This window comes from Ictidomys tridecemlineatus, chromosome 4, assembly GCF_052094955.1.
Source record: "Ictidomys tridecemlineatus isolate mIctTri1 chromosome 4, mIctTri1.hap1, whole genome shotgun sequence".
NCBI classification, from domain to species: domain Eukaryota; kingdom Metazoa; phylum Chordata; class Mammalia; order Rodentia; family Sciuridae; genus Ictidomys; species Ictidomys tridecemlineatus.
In genome coordinates this window covers 174,588,037-174,607,903 of record NC_135480.1, presented here as the reverse complement: position 1 = coordinate 174,607,903, position 19,867 = coordinate 174,588,037, and the positions used below count along the sequence as shown (strand labels likewise).

At 46.2% G+C, this 19,867-nt stretch overlaps 1 protein-coding gene across 4 annotated transcripts; it reads right to left on the bottom strand.

Moving 5' to 3' along the window:
• Positions 1–80: 80 nt before the first annotated feature.
• Npr2 (natriuretic peptide receptor 2) lies at positions 81–18,891 on the bottom strand. 4 transcript variants are annotated; one of them, XM_013359075.4, is made up of 22 exons: positions 17,402–18,891; positions 16,361–16,566; positions 9,777–9,890; positions 9,336–9,471; positions 9,006–9,100; positions 8,659–8,791; positions 8,344–8,428; positions 7,731–7,860; positions 7,494–7,568; positions 7,209–7,286; positions 6,891–6,995; positions 6,662–6,733; positions 4,590–4,749; positions 4,278–4,433; positions 4,031–4,199; positions 3,738–3,884; positions 3,155–3,278; positions 2,885–2,953; positions 1,078–1,252; positions 907–1,005; positions 544–635; positions 81–414 (listed from the first exon to the last, which is right to left on the bottom strand). In XM_013359075.4, the coding sequence occupies exons 1-22, from the start codon at positions 18,066–18,068 to the stop codon at positions 349–351; spliced, it is 3,153 nt and encodes a 1,050-aa protein (XP_013214529.1). In that variant the 5' UTR covers positions 18,069–18,891; the 3' UTR covers positions 81–348. The 4 variants fall into 4 exon arrangements, with proteins under 4 accessions (XP_013214529.1, XP_005326317.1, XP_013214530.1 ...); XM_005326260.5 differs by having other exon boundaries at positions 7,731–7,851; XM_013359076.4 differs by lacking the exon at positions 7,494–7,568.
• Positions 18,892–19,867: the final 976 nt, after the last annotated feature.

The window sequence follows — 19,867 nt, the reverse complement described above, 5'->3', positions numbered from 1 at the left end:
ATTCTGTGAGTCACTGTATGCATATCCCATAACCTTTCCTTGAAGTTACCTACCCCAGACTATGACACCATGACTACTGCTACTTGTTATTTTATATTTGGCCAAAATATTCTGGTTTAGATATATATATTTACAGGAGGTAGGGAAGAAGGGGACCAAACCAGAGAAGGACAGATATATGTACAAAACTGAGCTGCAAAGGGCTATGACTTCCATATAAGGTGGGGGTTTTGTGCACATTTTCCATCTCATGTGACAACGTCTGTTTCTGGTATATGGAGAGATGGTGGCTACTGCTCATCCAGGTGCCAGAAGCAGGAGATTGTCTGGCTTGGGAAGATGTAGGGTTTACAGCAGTCCAGGAGGTCCTTTTCGCTCTCCTATGAGCCAATAAGTTCGCATCTTTCCTTTTCCCTGGAAACAGAGGGAGTAAACATGGTTCAGACTCTTCTGTTAGCCCTTGATCTCCCTCTCTTCACCCCCAGCCACATAATCACTTTCATTCTCCCTTTCCATGACCCCCTCCCCATGGCCTGCCATCACCTTCATCTCCACATCACCCCGAAGCTCTAGCTGGAAACATCCTAGCTCATCCAGGGCATCCTTGGTGGTAGAGGAGACATGGATCTTCAGGGCTGGGGTAGCATAGGTATGATAGGGGAAAAAAAAAAGTCATATAAAAAGGAAATAGAAGAATTGACAGTGCTGAAGAGCACCTTACCCAACCAACCACCCCCCAGGAGGCTCCCAGTCCTCCCAGCACACACATTCACTAGAACCAAAATGTGCACAATGATGGGCCACTTAGGAATTGTGGTCTCTTGTATTGAAGATTTGGAGGAGCTCTGAAAAGAAGAGAGCAAGACAGAGTGAGGCTGAGGCTGGGGTTGAAGGCTAATGTCTCACCTTGACCATTAGACTCCATTCGGGAAGCAGTATTCACTGTATCTCCAAAAAGACAATAGCGGGGCATCTTCAGGCCAACAACCCCAGCACAGACTGGCCCTATGAAAAGAAACAGGTTGGGGAGAGCCTGGGAAACATGGCATCTAGGGTTGGAGTGAGAGTCATTCTTACCAGTATGAACCCCTATGCGTAGCCTCAGCTGGTCATGGGGTCGGTGGCGGATACGGAAGGAAGAAACTGCATCTAGTAACGCTAGGGCCATCCGGGCAATTTCTGGTGCATGGCGTTGACCATTTCGGCCTGGGAGGCCAGATACCACCATGTAAGCATCCCCAATCGTCTCCACCTGATTTAGAGGGAGATTAAAACATCACTCCTCTCTGTATCAGTGGGAATGAGAAAAAGTACCTGTAGACAAGCTAGACAGTATCAGGCATCATCCTGACCACCTGGGAGGCCCAAACTTCAACTAAAAAATAAAAGCTGTAGTCCTGAGAATCTGGGAAGAAGGGCAGTCAAGAAACCCTGGCAAATACTCCATAAGCATTTGCTGAATGATTGGACACCCTATCCACAACAGGACATGGACAGAAAGGCCCTGGTGTCAGAAATGGGAAGCAAGAAAACGAGCTAACCTGAAGAGCACAAAGGCTGGCAAGAAGGTAAAGCAGACCAATGACATGGGCCAGACTACCCAAACTGTCAGACAGTGAGAAAGCAGGCACTTGATTTTTTTTTTTTTAAAGAGAGAGTGAGAGAGGGGAGAGAGAGAGAGAGAATTTTTAATATTTATTTTTTAGTTCTCGGCGGACACAACATCTTTGTTGGTATGTGGTGCTGAGGATCGAACCCGGGCCGCACGCCTGCCAGGCGAGCGCGCTACCGCTTGAGCCACATCCCCAGCCCCCAGGCACTTGATTTTAGTAATTGTACCAAAGTTATACAAGAGAATGGTCTTAATTTTTAGGAAATGTGCCATGAAATTTTTAGGATATACACACTAAGAATTTAGGGATAAACTGGTCCTCTATCTGAAACTTACTCTTGGTTTAGAAAATAATTATATAAATAGATTTTTAATAAAATAAATAGAGGAAAATAGAAACAATTGATAGAATAATTGATGTTTCTGATGGGAGTTCTTTGTTACAGAAACAATAGATCAGAAAACCCAAAGGGAAGGGGCAGGAATGGATATTTATTATCTACCATGCAATACACAGTGCTAGGCACTTCCCATACAATCTCTTATTCCTTTTTTTTTTTCTTTGATACTGGAGACTGAACCCAGGATCCAAGGTCCTCTATCACTAAGCTATATCCCAGTCCTTTTATTTTATTCTTTTTATTTTGAGACAGGGTCTCACTAAGTTGCCCAGGCTGGCCTTGAACTTGTGATCCTTCTGCCTCAACCTCCCAGTCAGAATTACAAGTGTGCACTGCTGCACTCAGTTTATTATTCCCATCGTAAAACCACCAAGGATCAGGGAGGTGCTGTTACTTACCTAAGATCACACAGCTAGCTACAAAACCAATATTTAAATACAGCTTATTTGTACTCCCAAGGACAATAAAGCTAACTCTCTGCCAAGTCAGTGACTTCAACTAAAAGCCTTACAACATTATTCATACCTTGCCCCTCACCCCACTGAATCAATTTGTACCCATATCCTGTAGGGATTGTTCCATGTCTGGAGGAGAAAAGAGAAGATGGGTAGGCAGTATTTATACACTCAGAGAGATAGGGACTAAAGTCTGTGATGGTTCTGATCAAAGAAGCTTAAGGGTTCACAAGTTATTAGACCTGAATATACAATTAGAATCCTAGAGCCACATCCACGTACGAAGTGCACTCCAGCATTGCACTCTAGAGACCTTAGAGTGACAAACTGACCATGGAGTGGGTAATCTATGTGGGGAGGTTCCAGGAGCCTGGATCTTAAAGGGGTCTCAGTAGGAAGGCAACCCCAACTCTCACCTTGTAGACATCAAAGTTGTCAATTATGGCATCAAAACAGGTATACAGGTCATTAAGAAGTGTCACCACCTAAATTAAAATAATTTAAAAAGTGTCACCACCTAAGAAGATAGAAAAGCAGAGGCCCTGAACCTCGTGCCCAACTTTCTAAGCATTCTCAAGCTACAAACTCTTAACAAAATATGGGAACTCCAGAATGAACTAGTCTTCCCTATTAGTGAAGCTCCCAGGTCCCTATCCTATACACTACCTCTCACACATGGCTCTTACCTGCATAGGGGTGCTCTCAGCTGACAATGCTGTGAAGCCAACGATGTCACTGAAGTAGATGGTAACACTGTCAAAGGCCTCAGCCTGTACAGTCTCTCCCCGTTTTAACTGCTCTGCCACTGAACTAGAGAACAAGGGTGTAGTGTGAGCCAAATTCCAAGAAAGATGTGGGAGAGGGAAAGAGGAAAGCAATATGTGGCTGCAGCAGACAGAGCTAAGTTGTAATGGGAAAGCTGGGATTGGTGAAGGAAAAGGAAAGTGGTTGAGAAGACATTGTCTAGCACATAGTAAGGTGCATAAGTGGTGGGGACACAGTGTTTCAATTTGGGATTATTTTACATAGGCTTGCTGAAGCAGAGGCAAGGTAGAACAGTGTCCTAAGGAGGAAGGATGAGAAACCAGAAAGAGCCCAGCTTATTTGGAGACAGAATGAAAGCAATTAGTCTATAGCCAGGAGGGCTCACTGTGGCAAGATATAACAAAACAGGTTTGGAGGCTTGGGAAGTGGGCTTTCAGGAGACTGAGGCAGAATTCAACAGCTGAATCTGAAAGGAAAGTTCAGGAAGGGGGACAAAGTTCTCACTGGGGCAGAATTTGGTAGAGCAGAGCTTCAGCCTTGCGTTTTTCCTCTAGATAAGCCTGTGTGCGTTCCTCCACCAGTTTCTCCAGGTTATTGGCATACTGTTCCATGCGTAGCAAGAGGTTGTCCAATATACTGGTGCCACCTTCCCTGCAGGGAGGCCAGGATATGTCACCTGCTCCAAGATTCTCAAGACTCCCCAGACTTTCTATCCAACCCACCAGCCCCACTTCATCCATGAAGAACTGATGAGGCTTCTATCCCTATGGAGCCCTTGCCCTTTAGTGTCTTCTCACTTGTTAAAGCGGCGAATGAAACCCTTGATCTGTCCAAAGTCCGGTCGCTCAGCTGAATCCTGGGCCCAACATCTCTCCATCAGCAAAACTAACTCTTCATTCAGTTGGGTTCTGTCAATGCTTGGCCGGAAATATGGTCGCTGACTATTTCGTACCTTCTGGACAATCTCTGAGGGTGATAAAAGGTTGGATGAAGAACAGAGTCCCCCAAGGAAGAAAAGGCTATGGATAGCAGATCAACTCTCACCTTTGGGGCTGAGGTCTAGGCCCTCCAAGTAGAATGGACCACTGCGAAGTGCTATCTCCTGAAGGATGATCCCGAAGCTGTAGACATCAGCCTTTTGCATGCCTGTGGTTGGCAAGGAGTTCCCACTGAGCAGTTCTGGGGCAGTCCACAGCTTCTCTGAAAAGAGGAAACAAGCTAGCCAGGTCCCCAAAATAGGGTACCCCCACCCACTCATTTATTACTGTAACTTGTCTCCCTCTCCCACCCTCCCTAAGTGGAACTGATCAAGGCCAGGGGAGCAGTATAAAAAGTGCATTATGGGGCAGGCCTCACTGGCATAGAGGGCGTGGCTATCATCAGGTTCAGCAGTTGATCGGAAGCTGGCCAAGCCATAGTCTGTGATTTTGAGCACAAAACGACTATCCACCACACAGTTGGAGGACTTGAGACTTCCATGAGATGAAATAATGCTGTTGTGGAGAAAAGCCATGCCCTGCAGGATAGGATACAGATCAAGTATCTGGATCATAACTGATTTTAACTATACCCTTTCCAACAGATGGGCACTAGGTTAGCTACCTAAAGATCTTGGGACCATAAAAACAATAACCTGATTTTGGAAGGCATCCCTTAAATAGTTTCTATACAAGGAAGCAGGAAGAATAGGAGAGTCATTCCTTCCTGGTAATATGAATATATATAGGTACCCAGCTATATAAAAAATGCTTAAGAGCGGGAATAAGAGGAGCTACCACTTACTATCCTGGAAAAAGCAGTCAATTTTCTGAATAGTGAAAAGAAAAGAATTATAAAGGAGAACTCCAAGAATAATATGCACTCATGGTGGCCTCTAATGCCTAATTAGGCTACTAATAGGAAGACACACTTGAGACCCTGTTACAAGAGTAGCTAGATGCACCAAAGACTAACCAGTTGTAAACATAACCATGTATATATAGACATGTGGGTCAGGATGGAGGATGAATATGCTCTACTAGAGGGGATGCTGGACCAGCAGAAAGTGGAGAAAGTAGTAAATTAGAAAAACTTGGAAAATGGGCAAAAGTAGAAGACAACTGTCAGGCCAATGCAGAAGCCTGAGGCTGCTGGCTCCACAGGCCCAGAGATGATAGAAACTTTGCTTCCAAAAACTAAAAGGTCTTAAGAGGACAGGGCTGTGCTTCCCTAAAACAAAACTCTGGGAGCCACCCAAGTCAGTGCCAGTAGGACCGTGAGGCACTGTGGTGCATGCCTATAGTCCCAGCAACTCGGGAGACAAGCAGGAGAATCACAAATTAGAGGCTAGCCTGGGCAACTCAGTGAAAACTTGTCTCAAAATAAAAAGAATAAAACGGACTGAAGATGCGTCTTTCAGATACAATATCTCTGGGTTCAATCCTCAGTAATATACACACACAAAGGATATAAGTTCTATATGCTATCACAAAATACCTCTGCTAAATGTTTAGCTCTGGACTTGCACAACTCAAAACTAGTCCCTGTGAACTCTTCCTTTCTATTCTTTTTTCTAGCCATAAAACTTCAGGAATTTCCCAATTTCTGAATTTACTTGTGTGGAAACTGCAAGGATATTTTCCAAAACCACTTTTCCATCAAACCATTGTTCTCTCAAAAGAGTCATGTTTTCTTATATGTATCAACTTTACCTAATATTTTTCTCTCTTTTGATGGCAAACTTTCACACACAAAAAAAAAAATTTTTTTTAAATGCTTCATGAGATTTTAGCAGAAAACCAAAGCCAGCTTCAGGTACAATGCAGTGTGAGCTACTAGACTTGCTTTTAAACACCTGTCTAACCCATGCAGGATTCAATTTTATGCCTCCACAATTCCTTGGCCTCTGGGTATTTCAAAATAGCTGAAACCTAGTGTACTGGAAGAATAATAAAGTTCAATCTTCCTTGGTTTTTCTTAGTCTAACCAGTAAATGTTCTTTTTAAAATTTTGGTTTCTGAACATGAGATAAAATAATGAGATGAACAAAAAAAAAATAGGTGTGCCAAATATTGGTCAGGGAGTAAAATGATGAGAGTTAAAAACAGGAGGTAAATGCACTTGGATATTTCACTTATCTTTTCCCTGTGTAGGGATTTTAATATGATCTTTTGGCTATTAAAAAGATACTGGAGAAACATCTGAGATATCTAGGGCAGAAAGACAAAAATTCTCTCCAAGTATAGGACTCCTTGTGGCCTATAAATCTCACTCCCCCAAATATAAACCCCAGAATCTTTGCTTATCCACTATCACCCAATGACAGGAATAAGAGGAGATGGAGAGAACAGGACTTTCAGAGGACTAGGAAGAGAGACAGATCATAGCAAAGACTGAATGATGGAGGTATTTTAAAGAGGATAAGCTCTTAAGGAGTGGGAAAGACTCACCTTAACAAGGTCATTAATAAGTGAATAACGAAACATCCAGTCCAAGTTGATGCTGTCATTTTCTAGAATATCCTGGTAAGTGACATGGAATAGATAATGTGTCTGTCCCAGTCCCAGTGGCTATCATTTGGCACAAAGTCAATGTAACTTTGGGGAATCTCACACACACACACACACACACACACACACACACACACACACACCATTTTCCCCTATACCTATACTTCACCTGTAGACTCCCACGAGGACAGTACTCAGTGACAATACAAATGTTGGGAGGGTCTATGCATGCTCCAATGAAGCGAGTAAGATGGTTGAACTGGACGTCTCTCATCTAGAAAAAATGGGAAGGAGAATTGAAGGAGCTAAAAATCAGATATAGAAACCTCCCACTATAAGAGGACCTTTCTCAGTTATACCTACAACTTAAAATCAACTATAAATAAACCCCTTGTCCTTCTAGGCAATGTTAGTATTCCATAGTCTCCTCCCATCCTTTCCCCCTCCCTTTTTATCCCTCACCCTCAACCCATTCGCCATTACATACATGTTTGAGTTCAAACAGAACCTGCCGCGTCAGCTCAATGCGCTTCTTATTCACGTGTTTAATGGCGACAACATTTCCCTGATAGTGAGGGTGGAAAGTGAAAAGGAAAGTAAGTATCAGAAGGAGTTTCTTGGTGCTAGGAAATACTGAAGAACTGTGAGAGCATCCAGGAGACCAGCTGGGTTTAGAAGGGGTTATGAGGGGAAGAGGTTAAGGGGCAGAGGTAGCAGATGGGATGAGACAGGATGAAATGGTGGGGACCAGAAGAAGCAGATGACTGTTCACCTTGAAGTGACCGGTGTTGGCAAAGATCTGGTATTTCCCATGGGCTGTCATGAGCGAGCCGTAACTGGATCCCCGCTGGGGCCAAGGGCAACATGGAGGCGGAAGGATGAAAGGAACATTAGATGATGGTGGTAGTGCAGGAGCTATCATTACAGGCCAATGTGCTGGGAAAGGTCCAGGGTGGAAAGGACAGGAACTCAGAGGGAGGCAGCAGGAACAACAGAGACAAGGACTTACCAGTGACAGTGTGAGGCGACTGCCTGCACCTTTATGATAACGCTCTGAGTTGCCAAACTGCAGTTCTTCCCAGCGAATGCGCCACAGCATGCTAGCCAGCTCCTTCTCCAGCATTAGTTTTCTGTAAGGACTGTACACTCAGTTGACTGGCAAGCCCGATCCTGTGCCCCCCAAGCCAACAGTAGGGTTGCAGGGGCTTCCCTGCAGCTCCTAAAGGTACAGTTGTTACACTAGGGACACAGAACAGGACTAGAAATAAGTACATATTCTCTACAAGTCTGGCACATGCCTATATGTACTCACAAACTTAGAGGTTGGAGATGCAAGTTCGTTCTTAAAATGATACCATCCATAGAAAAGTCATCTTTGACCTTAACCCCACTCAAAATCACTACTTAGTAACCCAGGCTAGAACCAAAAGTAGAACAAACACCTAGGCTGAAAGACAACCAAAGAGAAAGGTAAAAGAGGAAGATGTCACTAAGTCTGAGACAATCATCAGATTAGATGATCTGCTGCCCCTAACTCACGTTACAGGAACCCCTGGCCTCAGCCAGAGACCCTGTGGCAATGGGGAGGTAAGAAATAGGTCGGTGGAAAGCCCAGAACTCACCGGAAAATTAGGAAGCTGGAAACACCAAACATGATGAAGGTGATTCCTGTGCCCAGAGCCACAATTGCCAGAGTAGAAAGTGGAGCTGAAGGGGAGAGAGAGACCCTGAGAAAGACTGGGTGGGAGGCTGTAAGAATGGGGAAGGGAGAGGCACAGGTACAAGGAGTAAACAGATTTCCTGAGGGAGAGGTAAGGAGGTAGGGCAACGGATATAGAGATAAAATTAGAGCTAAGAGCAGGGAGTCAGCAAGGGTGGAAGTAAAGAATGGAAAGTAAAGGGAGGAAGAATTGCTCCCAGTCCCTGCACACACCCACTTTTATCACAGGATGGGTCGTCCAAGTCAAAGGCACAGGGGGGATTGTCCAAGGGGGGGGCCCCCTTCACCCAGGGAATAGGCCGTCCTGTCCACCAAATCTGCTTCTCAGCTCCTGAGTAGTGGGCTGCAGGCTGTGAGGAAGCAGAACACTGGGCCCACAGGCCTGCTCCCGCCAGCCTCCTCCCCCAGACCCCAGCTATTTTGCTGCTTCTCTCCCAGCCAGGGTGCAGCTCTGGTAGCAAAAATAAGTCCCTGCCCCTAGGACCTTTGATTCTGCCCCCACCAAACACTTGAAAGCTGGATTTTACAGGACTATACTCTCTTCCTTGCCCCCTCCTCCATCACCTGAAAGTCCCCAGAATCCAAGTCTCCCATGGCCCACAGGACAAAATCAGTCTCCCGGTCATTGTTCTTGTCCATAACAACCAGTCCAGTGACACCTAGGATAAAAAAGAGTACCTCTCACTTTGAGATCTACCCTAGGCCCCTATCCTACCCCCCAACTCTGCCCTGCTGCTGCAGAGTCTGTGCCTGCCCCTGTTCTTGAAGTGTGTCTACCTCAGCCAAGATCCCAAACCCTACTGACTCCCTGTGGAGCCTGATGTGTTTCTTCTGCCCACTCCTCTCCTGAGCCTGCTATCAACCCTCAGTCCTCCATCTGCCCCTTTTTATTACCGTGATATCTTCGTCCCTGCATCTTCTCCACAATTCGAAGTCCATCTTTTCGGGTGCCTCCTTCCTGTATTGTCTCGTTCAGGACTTCAGCATAGAGCAGGATCCCATCATAGAAGCAGCCAGCAATGAGGTTCATCTGGGGGTGGCAACTTTAGCAGTGCTCTCCAAGTGTCCTGCAAGGGCCCTTTCCCAGCCACCTTTCCCAGCCCTGGAATCTCCTTCTACCTTTTCTCCCTTCTGGTTTACTTTCTTCCCTCCTCTCATTCCTAAAGTGCCATCCCTACCTAACTGGTCCCTATGGCAAAAAGAAATATCTTGGATAGACGTGGATAGCCCCCAAGTGTGGCTTGCTCCATGGCCAAGACTTGATGCTGAGTTAGGGAGGGAGCCCTTTCTCCCAGTCTGCCTGACTCTCAAGGAGAGAGAGATCTATCTACTTACCAGGGATGGAGCCAGCTCCACACCGAAATCTTCCCGGGCTCTGATCAGCAGCCGATTCTGGAATTCCTGATATTCAGGATTTGGGGGTTCTCGATATGTAATCACCAATACAGTCTACCAGCAGCACACAGGAAAGAGTATATAGGATTCAAAGTGAGCATGAAGGGAAGAGGGAAGCAGAATAGGGAAACTTGGTAAAATACACAATATTAAATATAAACAGGAGAGAGCAAAGGCTAAAAAGGGCACGAAACTATGTGGAGGTGAGGTATGGGTGAGGGGAGTGGCACCCCTCCATGAAAGGCAGATAAGGATGGGAAAGTAATACTGGGAAGCAACAGAAGAAGCCAACTCCATTCCCAAACTCCCTTCCACCACCAGGCCTCCCAGGCTGGGCTACCACAGCTCTCACAAAAGGCCTCAATCCCATCTTTTGCAAGTACCTATATCTATCAAGGACAACACTCATCAACAGCTCCTCTCCAAAGTGTTAATTACTGTTTGATGTTATTGGTTCTAAGTTGACATTTTCATATGGGTCACTTGCACACAGTGCCTCCACACAATGAATTAAAGAGATTTCAACCCCTATGGCAACTGTGGGAAATACTTTGAAACAGAAATTCTACCTGTGAAAAGTTGTGAGTTCAGTCATTCCACATGTATGGAACACCTACCATAAGCAGCATTGTCCTGCTTACTAAATAAATAGCAGACGTGTCACAGGGACAAACTCACAAGTCACACGCCCACACACATTGCATAGATAAGCAAATGATATGTGAAGCCTTGCCCACACTGGCACATGACTCAAAGGTGTCTCTTCCTGCTCACCTGCCAGGCTCCCTTTAACCCATGAAGTGCATGCCTGGCTCCCTAAACTTCACGTTTCCCCTTCTTTAGCTGCTGGACCTCTCAGATTCAGGTCACACTGTCACTGAGACTGGCCTCTGCTCAGACAGGAAATAGGTCTTACAACTTCAAGGGAAGACTTCAATTCAATATATTTTATCAACCTAGCTTTGTGAAATGATAGATTAAAATCTAGTTATTAAAAGTTTTGTTCAGGGACTAGGGTTGTGGCTCAGTGGTAGAGCACTTATCTCAAATGTGTGAGGCCCTGGGTTCAATCCTCAGCACCATATAAAAAATAAATAAAGGTATTGTGTCCATCTACAACTAAAAATATTTTTTAAAAAGTTTTGTTCATTTTGGGGATGAGGTTGTAGTCCAGTGGTTAAGCACTTATCTAGCACATGTGAGGCCCTGGGTTCAATCCTCAATGCTGCATAAAAATATATAAATAAAATAAAGGTATTGTGGGCTGGGGTTGTAGCTCAGAGGTAAAGCGTTTGCCTAGTATGCGTGAGGCACTGGGTTCAATCCTCGGAACCACATAAAAATAAAATAAAGATGATATTGTGTCCACCTATAACTTAAAAAATAAATGTTTAAAAAATTTAAAAAAGGTATTGTATCCATCTACAATTAATTTTTTTAAGTTCTATTCATTCTTGTAGAAAGTACATGTGGATCACAGAGGTACTAGATATATCACATATGATCTACAATCTATAAATTCACTCCAGGTAGGAAATAATGAAGTCAATTTCTTTCTTTCTTTCTTTCTTTCTTTACCACTGAGCTATATCCCCAGCACTTTTCATTTTTTCATTTTTGAAACAAGATCTCACTAAGTTGTTTGGGGACTAGCTAAGTTGCTGAGGCTGGCCTTGAACTTGCAATCCTGCCTCAGCCTCCTACATCACTGGGATTATATAAGGCACATACCACCATTCCTGACTGAAGCCAACTTCTAATATGCATTCACTATATTAAATTGGAGTTTGCTTCAATATGTAATTATTCTTAAAAAAAACATAATATTAAAAAGCCAAACCAGAAAGAAAAAAAAACAGAGAAGAAAGAGTCAAGTTTCTTGCTTACTTGCTTGCTTTCATAAAGAAAGGAAGCAATAAAAAAGCAATGAAGAAAGAATGAAAGAAGGAAAAAAAGATGTAATTATTTTTGTTAAAGAAGTTAGATGCTCTAATATTCTCCCACTCAGGAATAATAATAATAATAATAAGGAATGGGGTTCATTCATTAACAACTGTTCCAAGAATAAAAGAACAATAAAGAGGTAGGACATTATTGATAAATAATATTTTAAAAAAAAGAAGGAAAAGACCAGGTTTACACAATTTATATTTCAATAAAGGCCATGAGAGGTTTTTAACACTTTTTTTTAACACTTAGTAATTCTCTAGGTTGGTTTGTTTGCTAGGCTAGCAATAATTGAAATTTTTGGTCTCAGCATGCCTTTATAGTCTTAAAAATTATGATCCCAGGGATGGGGTTGTGGCTTAGTGGTAGAGCGCTCACCTAGCACGTGCAAGGCCCTGAGTTCAATCCTCTGCACCACATAAGAATAAATAAATAAAATAACAGTATTGTGTCCAACTACAAATAAAAAATAAATAGTTTTTAAAACTATTTTTTAAAAACTGGCTGGGGCTGGGGCTCAGTGATAGTGCACTTGCCTGGCACGTGTGCGGCACTGGGTTCAATTCTCAGCACCATGTGTAAGTAAATAAACGTCTATCAATAACTAAAAATATAAAATAAAAAATAAAAAAATTACGATCCCAAAGAACTTCATATCTATCAGTATTTTCCATATTAGAAATTAAAACTGATAGATTTTGAAGACATAAGAATGCAGAAGCATGCCTTCCATGGCTGTCAGAAACATGATGTCATCACAAGTTGGAAAACTCCACTGTATAACCAGACTGCGAGTGACAAAGGCAAATAACATCTTAGTATTATTTTTTAAATAGTTTTAACCTCATGGTTCCCCTAAAAGGATTTCAGGGCCCCCCAGGATCCCAAAGACCACACTTTGAAAACGACTATGTTAGACTGTTTTGCTGTGGTCACTAACTAGCTTCTAAAAAAAAACAACTCCAAACAGTTTCTGTGCTTGCTCAGGGGCTAGAGGAAAGGTGAAGGTAGGTAAATGATCCCATTTCACAGTGGACCCCAGGTGGAAAAAAACAAGCAAAGGTGGCCAAACATGGGTTCAGTGGTGAGTGGTAGCCAGGAGTGCACATTGCACCTAGGAAATGTGCATGGCCAGAGGTGCCTGCCTCCGCCTGTGCCACCCACTCTGTGACCTGCTCTGGCCACAGCAGGAGGTTCTGTCAACAGTAGCCTGAGGAGACAACAAATGGTCTCCAAGAAGATGGTCTGCTTTAACTGTTGATTTAGTGCTTTCCTCCATTCTTGCTTGCAGGTATTCCCCATCTGTAAAAGTCTTAGGCTGGTCAAACCATTCTCTGCTTGGGTTTCTTTTTTTTTTAATTATTTTTTGGTTGTAAATGAATGCAATACCTTTATTTTATTTATTTATTTTTATGTGATGCTGAGGATTCAACCCAGTGCCTCACACGTGCTAGGCAAGCGCTCTACCATTGAGCTACACCCCCCAGCCCCTCTGCCTGGGTATCTAACCCTGTCGACCCCACTTTTCTAGCCTGGGCCTCTGGATCCTCAGACCCTACTCATTTGCTTATTTAGTTTTACTCATCTACTTTTCTTCCCTCTCCTGGTTGATCACCTTGGTTTATAGTACCAAGCTCTACTCCTTTCTGAACCAATTCTTAGTCTCATCCCTGCCCCGAAACACACACTTTAATTCAATTCAACAAATATGTATTAAATGCCCATTACATACTAGACATGTGGAATGCAAATATGAGTGTGATCTCTGACCATGAACTGCTATGACTAAATGGGAGAAAAAAAATCATATCAACATATTTAATCTCAGAGCCCTCTCCCCCAGTAGCTGGTATCCAGTCTGTGCTGGCACTTTGTCTTAAGTATGATACCATCCTGAAAAGGCTTCAGACACTTACACCAGGGCCACCTTGCCTCACCTATCATCTTTTCCAGGCCAGCCTGGACTAGGACTCCAGTAGGCCAGTGACTCTGGAAGAAGGGCTCTGTTTTTTCATCCTTGGCTGGAGCTGGCCACCCAACTTCCCTGTTCTCTGTTCTGTGTAAGCACTGGGAATTGAAGGAAGCTTCCCCAGAGGGAACCTCACCCCCCTCAACCCATCCTACCCTATGCCACACCTTGGATTTCCCCTGAGCATATTCTTTGGTTTTGTTTTGGTTTGATTTGGTTAACAGAGGGTCTTGCTAAGTTGCCAGAGCTGGCCTCGAACTCATGATTCCTCCTGTCTCAGCCTACCAAGAACCTGTGATTACAGGAGCACATCACTATACCCTGATTTCCCTCAGCATATTCTTCACCACCTACTTCCCTTCTCTTTCTGTTGTAGCAAAATATTTCTCTATTTTCCTATTTCAATAAGACCTGAATTAAGGGGAGAACAGAGGATTGATTGATATAATTGATTGTTAGTTGATTAGGTCCCTATTCTAAGTGCTGGGAACTCTTAGCTGGCAGAAATTCTCATACAAGAAAGAGGTTTTTCTTCCACAAAAAGAACACAGCTCATCTGGGAGAGTGACAGAACTTCCTTGACCATAATCCCCTCATTGTTCTCTTCTCATACCATCTATTATCTTCCTTTTTTTTTTTCTTATCCACCCACCTCCCCACCTGGCAACACTAATCACAATATGTTCCTATATTTGCTTATATTTGTGTCTGTCTCTCCTATTAAATGTAAACTCCAAAAAGACCAAAAATATATCTATTATGTTCTCTACCAAATACCAGTACAATCGCTGGGGCATAAAAGACACTCAGTAATACTAGTAAAATGAGTCAGTCTTCAAACAAATCACAGAAAAATTTCTATGATAGAGTTAAGCAAAGGGTAGGAAGCCTGAAGATTCAAAGATTGTTTCCTAGAAAGGAAAAAAAATGGTCTGAGTCTTAAAAAATATGGAAGGGTTATCCAGACACAAAAGGTGAGAAGGCTGCTTTAGGAAAAAAATATAGCATAAATAAAACCTGTCTGTCATTGCCATGTTCAAGTGTGACAGTCACAGACTCCTACTCAGGCATGCAAACAGATATGTCATTCACAGTCAGACACTCGTCAGTCACAACCAAATATATAATCACAGCCACATAAAATCTTACTCACTGGAGAAGAATGGCCACCCAGGTCCAGCCCTTATACATGTCTACTTAGAACCAAAGAATCTCAGGGTTGAAAAGGACCTCAAGGTATCCCATAAACCACCTCAAATTCTTTTGGGGAAAAACAAGGGATATGGATAAATAAATATGAAACACTTATATAAATGATTCAGAGAAAAAATTAGTGAGAAAACCAGGGAAAGATTTATGGGTCTGAGGATTCATGGGTATTTTTTTTTAATATTTATTTTTTAGTTTTAGGTGGACACAATATCATTATTTTACATTTATGTGGTTCTAAGGATCAAACCCAGTGCCTCATGTGTACTAGGCAAGCGCTGAGCCACAACCCCGGCCCCCCCTACTCCCCCCACCCCCCCACCCCACCACCCCCGCATGGTTTTGCAAGGAAGAGATTTGGGATGACGGAAAGAGCACAGCTACTCAGCTGAAGTTCTGGGCCTGAGGACAAGGGAGGTGAGTAGAAACAGTGGGTTAAGAACATACTATATATGTTCTGATGTCATGATGAGCAGTCAGGATTTTATTCTGAGGTAACAAGTCATTGAGAGTTTGGAGCTGAGGAGAGAAATGAACTGTCACGTGAACCTTCTCTACAAATTCTTAAATTCCTTTTTTTCCATTCCTACTATCATCATCCTTGTTCAATCACCTCATTCCTTTCTAACCTGGTCTCACTGCCTGGCCTCCTTCTCATCTAATGCAACCTGAATTCTGTCACTATATTTAACTTCACAGACAAATGTTAAAGACCCCAAATTCAAGCCCTACTGCTTAAGGTTTAGAGCCCTGTTTAATCTTATTATACTTTTGCAACTTTATTTCCTATTTCTGCTTTAAGTAAGCCCTTCTTTCTTGCTGACAAGAAGAATATTCCAGTATTTTCCAGGTCCCCTAAACATACCCATGCCTATCTTTCTTTTTGCCCAGGCAGCCTGGATCCCCTTTTCCACTCTGTGAACATAGCATCTATCATTAAAATCACAATGAAGTTTCACTTCTATTATAAAAAGCCTTCCCTAAACCCTGCCCACATTGAACCACGGAAGCTCTCATTGTCTGTTTCAGGCACATACTCATACCCTTTTTTGAATTTTTTTCTAACAGTTTACAATTATGCATTGCCTCTCCAGAAAGAGTGGAAGGCCTCCTGGGGGTTTGGCTCAGATCTTTTTCTGAACTTTTCTCCCCCACAGTGTAGCCTACTACTGGCACTTAGAAAAATCAGTGTTCTGGGATCTTTGACAGACACAATAAAAGTCACAAAGCTGGGGAAGGAGGAAAGACAGATACTAGACTTTGAAAGCCTGTTCCTTTCACTTCCGTAGCTCAGAACTTGTGCTCAGCTTCTGGAGTTTCTGTGGGGTCGTGTGAGAAACAGATAATCCCCATCTAAGCACCTCTTCCCCTCCTCCTTCAGATAGGGCTCAAATGATACCTGAAAGGCCTGTCTGAGGGCCTGGGCCTGTTCCTGGGTGCGATTGTCCTGCCAGGGCCGGCCTGTAGAGCGTGTGGGGCCCGCACGGAGACTCTCCCCAAAGACATCCACGTAAAAGAAGACATAGTCCCCATTGGTCAGGTTCTCTCTCTGGGCCTGAAGCAGGATCTCATGCAGCATCTCCAGAGGGCCGCAGATATATACAACTGGGAGCAGGCATATGAAAGAGGAGCACCCTGAGAAAGCATTCAGTTCCCCACACGACCCCCTCTCTCAATCATCTGCAAGTCCCTCTTTAGCAAGAGAGTGCCCTACCTATTGACCACCCAGCAGATGTTCCCCATCTTCCCCCATGAAGCCCATGTCATAAGTGCCCTGAGGCCATATGGACCATCTGGCAGAAGTCAGAGCCTGACTCCAGACCCTAGAAAAAAGGAGTGATCACTCAACCCAGACCTTTCCCCAGAGCCTTGCCTGCTGCTCCTCTTCCCTGCCTTTCCCTAGGCTTGAAGGTGCTGGCTGCTCAGAATTTCTCAAAGTGAGATTTATCTGCCTTTCCCAACCATATCTGCTGAGCCCTGAATCCATTTAAGGAGTTCTCTCTATTTGTACACCACTAAAGGGTCCCAGAGCCCCAGTCTGGTGGGGAAAGGGGGGTGTGCAGTCTGTGTTCACAAAGAGGCACAGGTTGCAGAGTGGTCATCAACCACATCCACTACTCTAGGACCCCCTCATTGCTTCCCCAAACTCAACATCCCCCAGTCCCACATTCTACCAAGACAAGCTTCACTTTTTTTGTGCTCCTATTCTTTGTTTACATCTGCCTATGATGACCATGAACCTCTCTGCCTATGACAACTAGGAATCTCTCTTCTAACTCCAGAGCCCTCTCCCAGGTGCTCTGTCCACAATCATTTCTCCATTCCAACCATCACACATAGCTTCTCGATACCTAGTTCCATCTTCAGCTTCCCAGTGCTGAGCTTCACAAACACAGTGACCCTCCTCCCCTGACCCTAAAACAGCCCGGGCCACACTCACTGCGCCCGTTGGCCCGGATGAAGTGGGTGGCCTGCTCAGGGCCCCCTGGCTCCCGGGCATACACCTGGTGCTGCACACTGAGGTTGCTGCCCAGCAGGGCCTCAAAGACGCCCTCGATGGTGAAGTAGTGAGGCCGGTCATCTGTGCGGGCATCCAGATACAGCAAGGCGGCACGGGCAGTCCAATTGAAGTGCCCATGTAGTGTCAGTACGAACTCACCCAGTTTGGGAGCAGAGGGGCCAGTGCGAACCAGGGTACGATAATGCTCATTCTTAGCCGCAAAACCAGAGGCCACTGCACCAGCAGTCAGCAGGGGAAGGCGCCAGTGTGAGGCAAAGCGGGCCACAGAGGCAGCGGGGTACACACAACCAGGGCCCAACAGAAGGTCAGGGTCATGGTACAGCTTAAGGTCCACAGCGCTCAGAGGTGCCAGGTACTCAGAGCAGGCGCCATCTAGTTCAGAGCTGACAAATCGCAGGTCCACGGGCAGTGCCCGGCCCAGCGCCTCCACAGCTAGTGCAACAGCAGGACCCACCCGTGGCCAGGCCCAAGCATAGCTCAGGTTGTGTTCTGGCAGCACCACCGCCAGCGTCAGGTTCCGAGCCCCAGGAGGACGCACCCCACCTGCCAGGGCTGCCACCACCAGCAGCAATGATGGCAGTGCCATGGGGATAAAGCAGCAGCCCCACCGCCCCCAGAACCTGGGGCCACTCTGGCCTACCGGGCAGGCACAAGCGCCACCCAGCCTGGCGCCTGGGAAAGAGGGCCAGGAAGAGAAACAGGGACAAGCTAAGTCGGTCTGGATACACAAATTGCTGGGGACCGGGAGAGAAGATGGGAGAAAGTCTCGGGGTGGAGAAGGAGTGGGCTACCAGCCTAGGGGAAGGACCTAAGACTAAGGGTAGGGTGGCAGGAGGAGAGAGGGACCAAGGGGGCCTGCGACCAGGATGGGGACAGTGAGGGTGAAGTGGCCTGACGAATCCAAAGCCGAGAAAAAGAAGGGGATCTGAGCTTGGGATGGGGTGGGGTGTGGGGGGAAGGGGGTACAAAGAAACGGCCTGGGGGCACCTCACAGTTTAAGGGGCTGGGAGGGCAGGGAGCTGCGAAAAACAGGACCAAGGGGCTGAGGTGGGAGGGCGCCCGCGCCGCGGAAGGACTGGGACATGGGCAGGCGGGCAGCGAAGCGAGGCCTGGGCCGGAGGGGAGGGAAAGGCAGGGGTAAATCTCCCTGTGAAGGCTTCTCCAGAAGCTCCTGCTTGGACTAACGGGCCCGGACGCTGATCCCATCCGGAGCTGCGGCGGCCCCGCCCGTGTCCCCGCTCCTCTCCGCTCCGCTTCTCCTGGGCCCCGGCGGCCGGCGCTGCCCGGCGCTTCCTCCCGCCCCCCGCCTGGGCCCCCGCGCGCGCCGCTCGTCCAGGTCAGGTCGCCTCGGCCCGGCGCGTCTCCGCTCGCTGCGCGGGCAGCGGCGGCCGAGTGTGACTCCCCGGGCAGGCCGCCTGCCCCCGCCCCGCCGCCCCTCCCCCGCCCGGCCCCACCCTCCGGCGCCTGCTGTCTCCCCCCACCCCCCACCCGGCGCCCAGGGACCTCCCAGTTCTCCAACCCACCCAGCGAGCGCTTGGGGGCTCCGCACCAGCGCCTCTCAGGCCGGCGAGGTTCCCGGGCGTCCCCATGCTCTAAGGGCCTCCCGCAAGCCCCTGGTCCACCCTGCCGGTCTCTTTCCATCTCACGGGCGACCCCATGGCCGTCTTGCCCCTCCTCTCTTACCTTGCTCTTCTTAAGGTCCCTTCTCTTTAACTCCCTGAGTCCCTCGCTCGCTACAATCTGCAGGAAGCAGTCAAGAATCCCCAAACTTACGGTATCCTCGCCAGTCCCCTTTGTAGAAAACCATACCACCTTCCTAATGACAGAGACCTGTCATTCCTTCAATAGGAAGACAAGCCTGCTCCCTGGAAGACAGGTCCCTCAGGCACCAAGGGGCTCTCACCTTCCGTTCTTCATGAGTCCTTATGAAGCTCATGAGTCTCCTTCTTGGGGACTCAACCCTCCACTCACCCTCTTCCTGACACCACGGTCCCTATTGTGCCCTCCACATGTCCTCAGAGGTCAGTCATAGCCCACCAGCTTCCACTAGCCATCTGCTCTGAGGCCTCTTTTTTCTTTTGTCTCCCGGTACAGCAGAGGCTAGCACCTGATGGATGCTTATAGAATGACTAAGCCCAGCTGGCCCCAGCAAAGAAGTCCATTGTACCCCTCCTTCTCCCGCCCCGCCCCCCTCAAGCTTCCAACCTAGAAAGTTCACCCAAGTACCCACATCTGGAGTGCTGATCCCATCCTGAGGAACAGCTTGTGAGAGATGACATCATGGTTGCAGGGGGAACTGCTATGGGACCTTGGGGAGTTTTCTCAAACTGTCACAAAGGAAATGCACATAAGCCCATTCTTTTCCCTGCTGAGAGCCACCGTTTC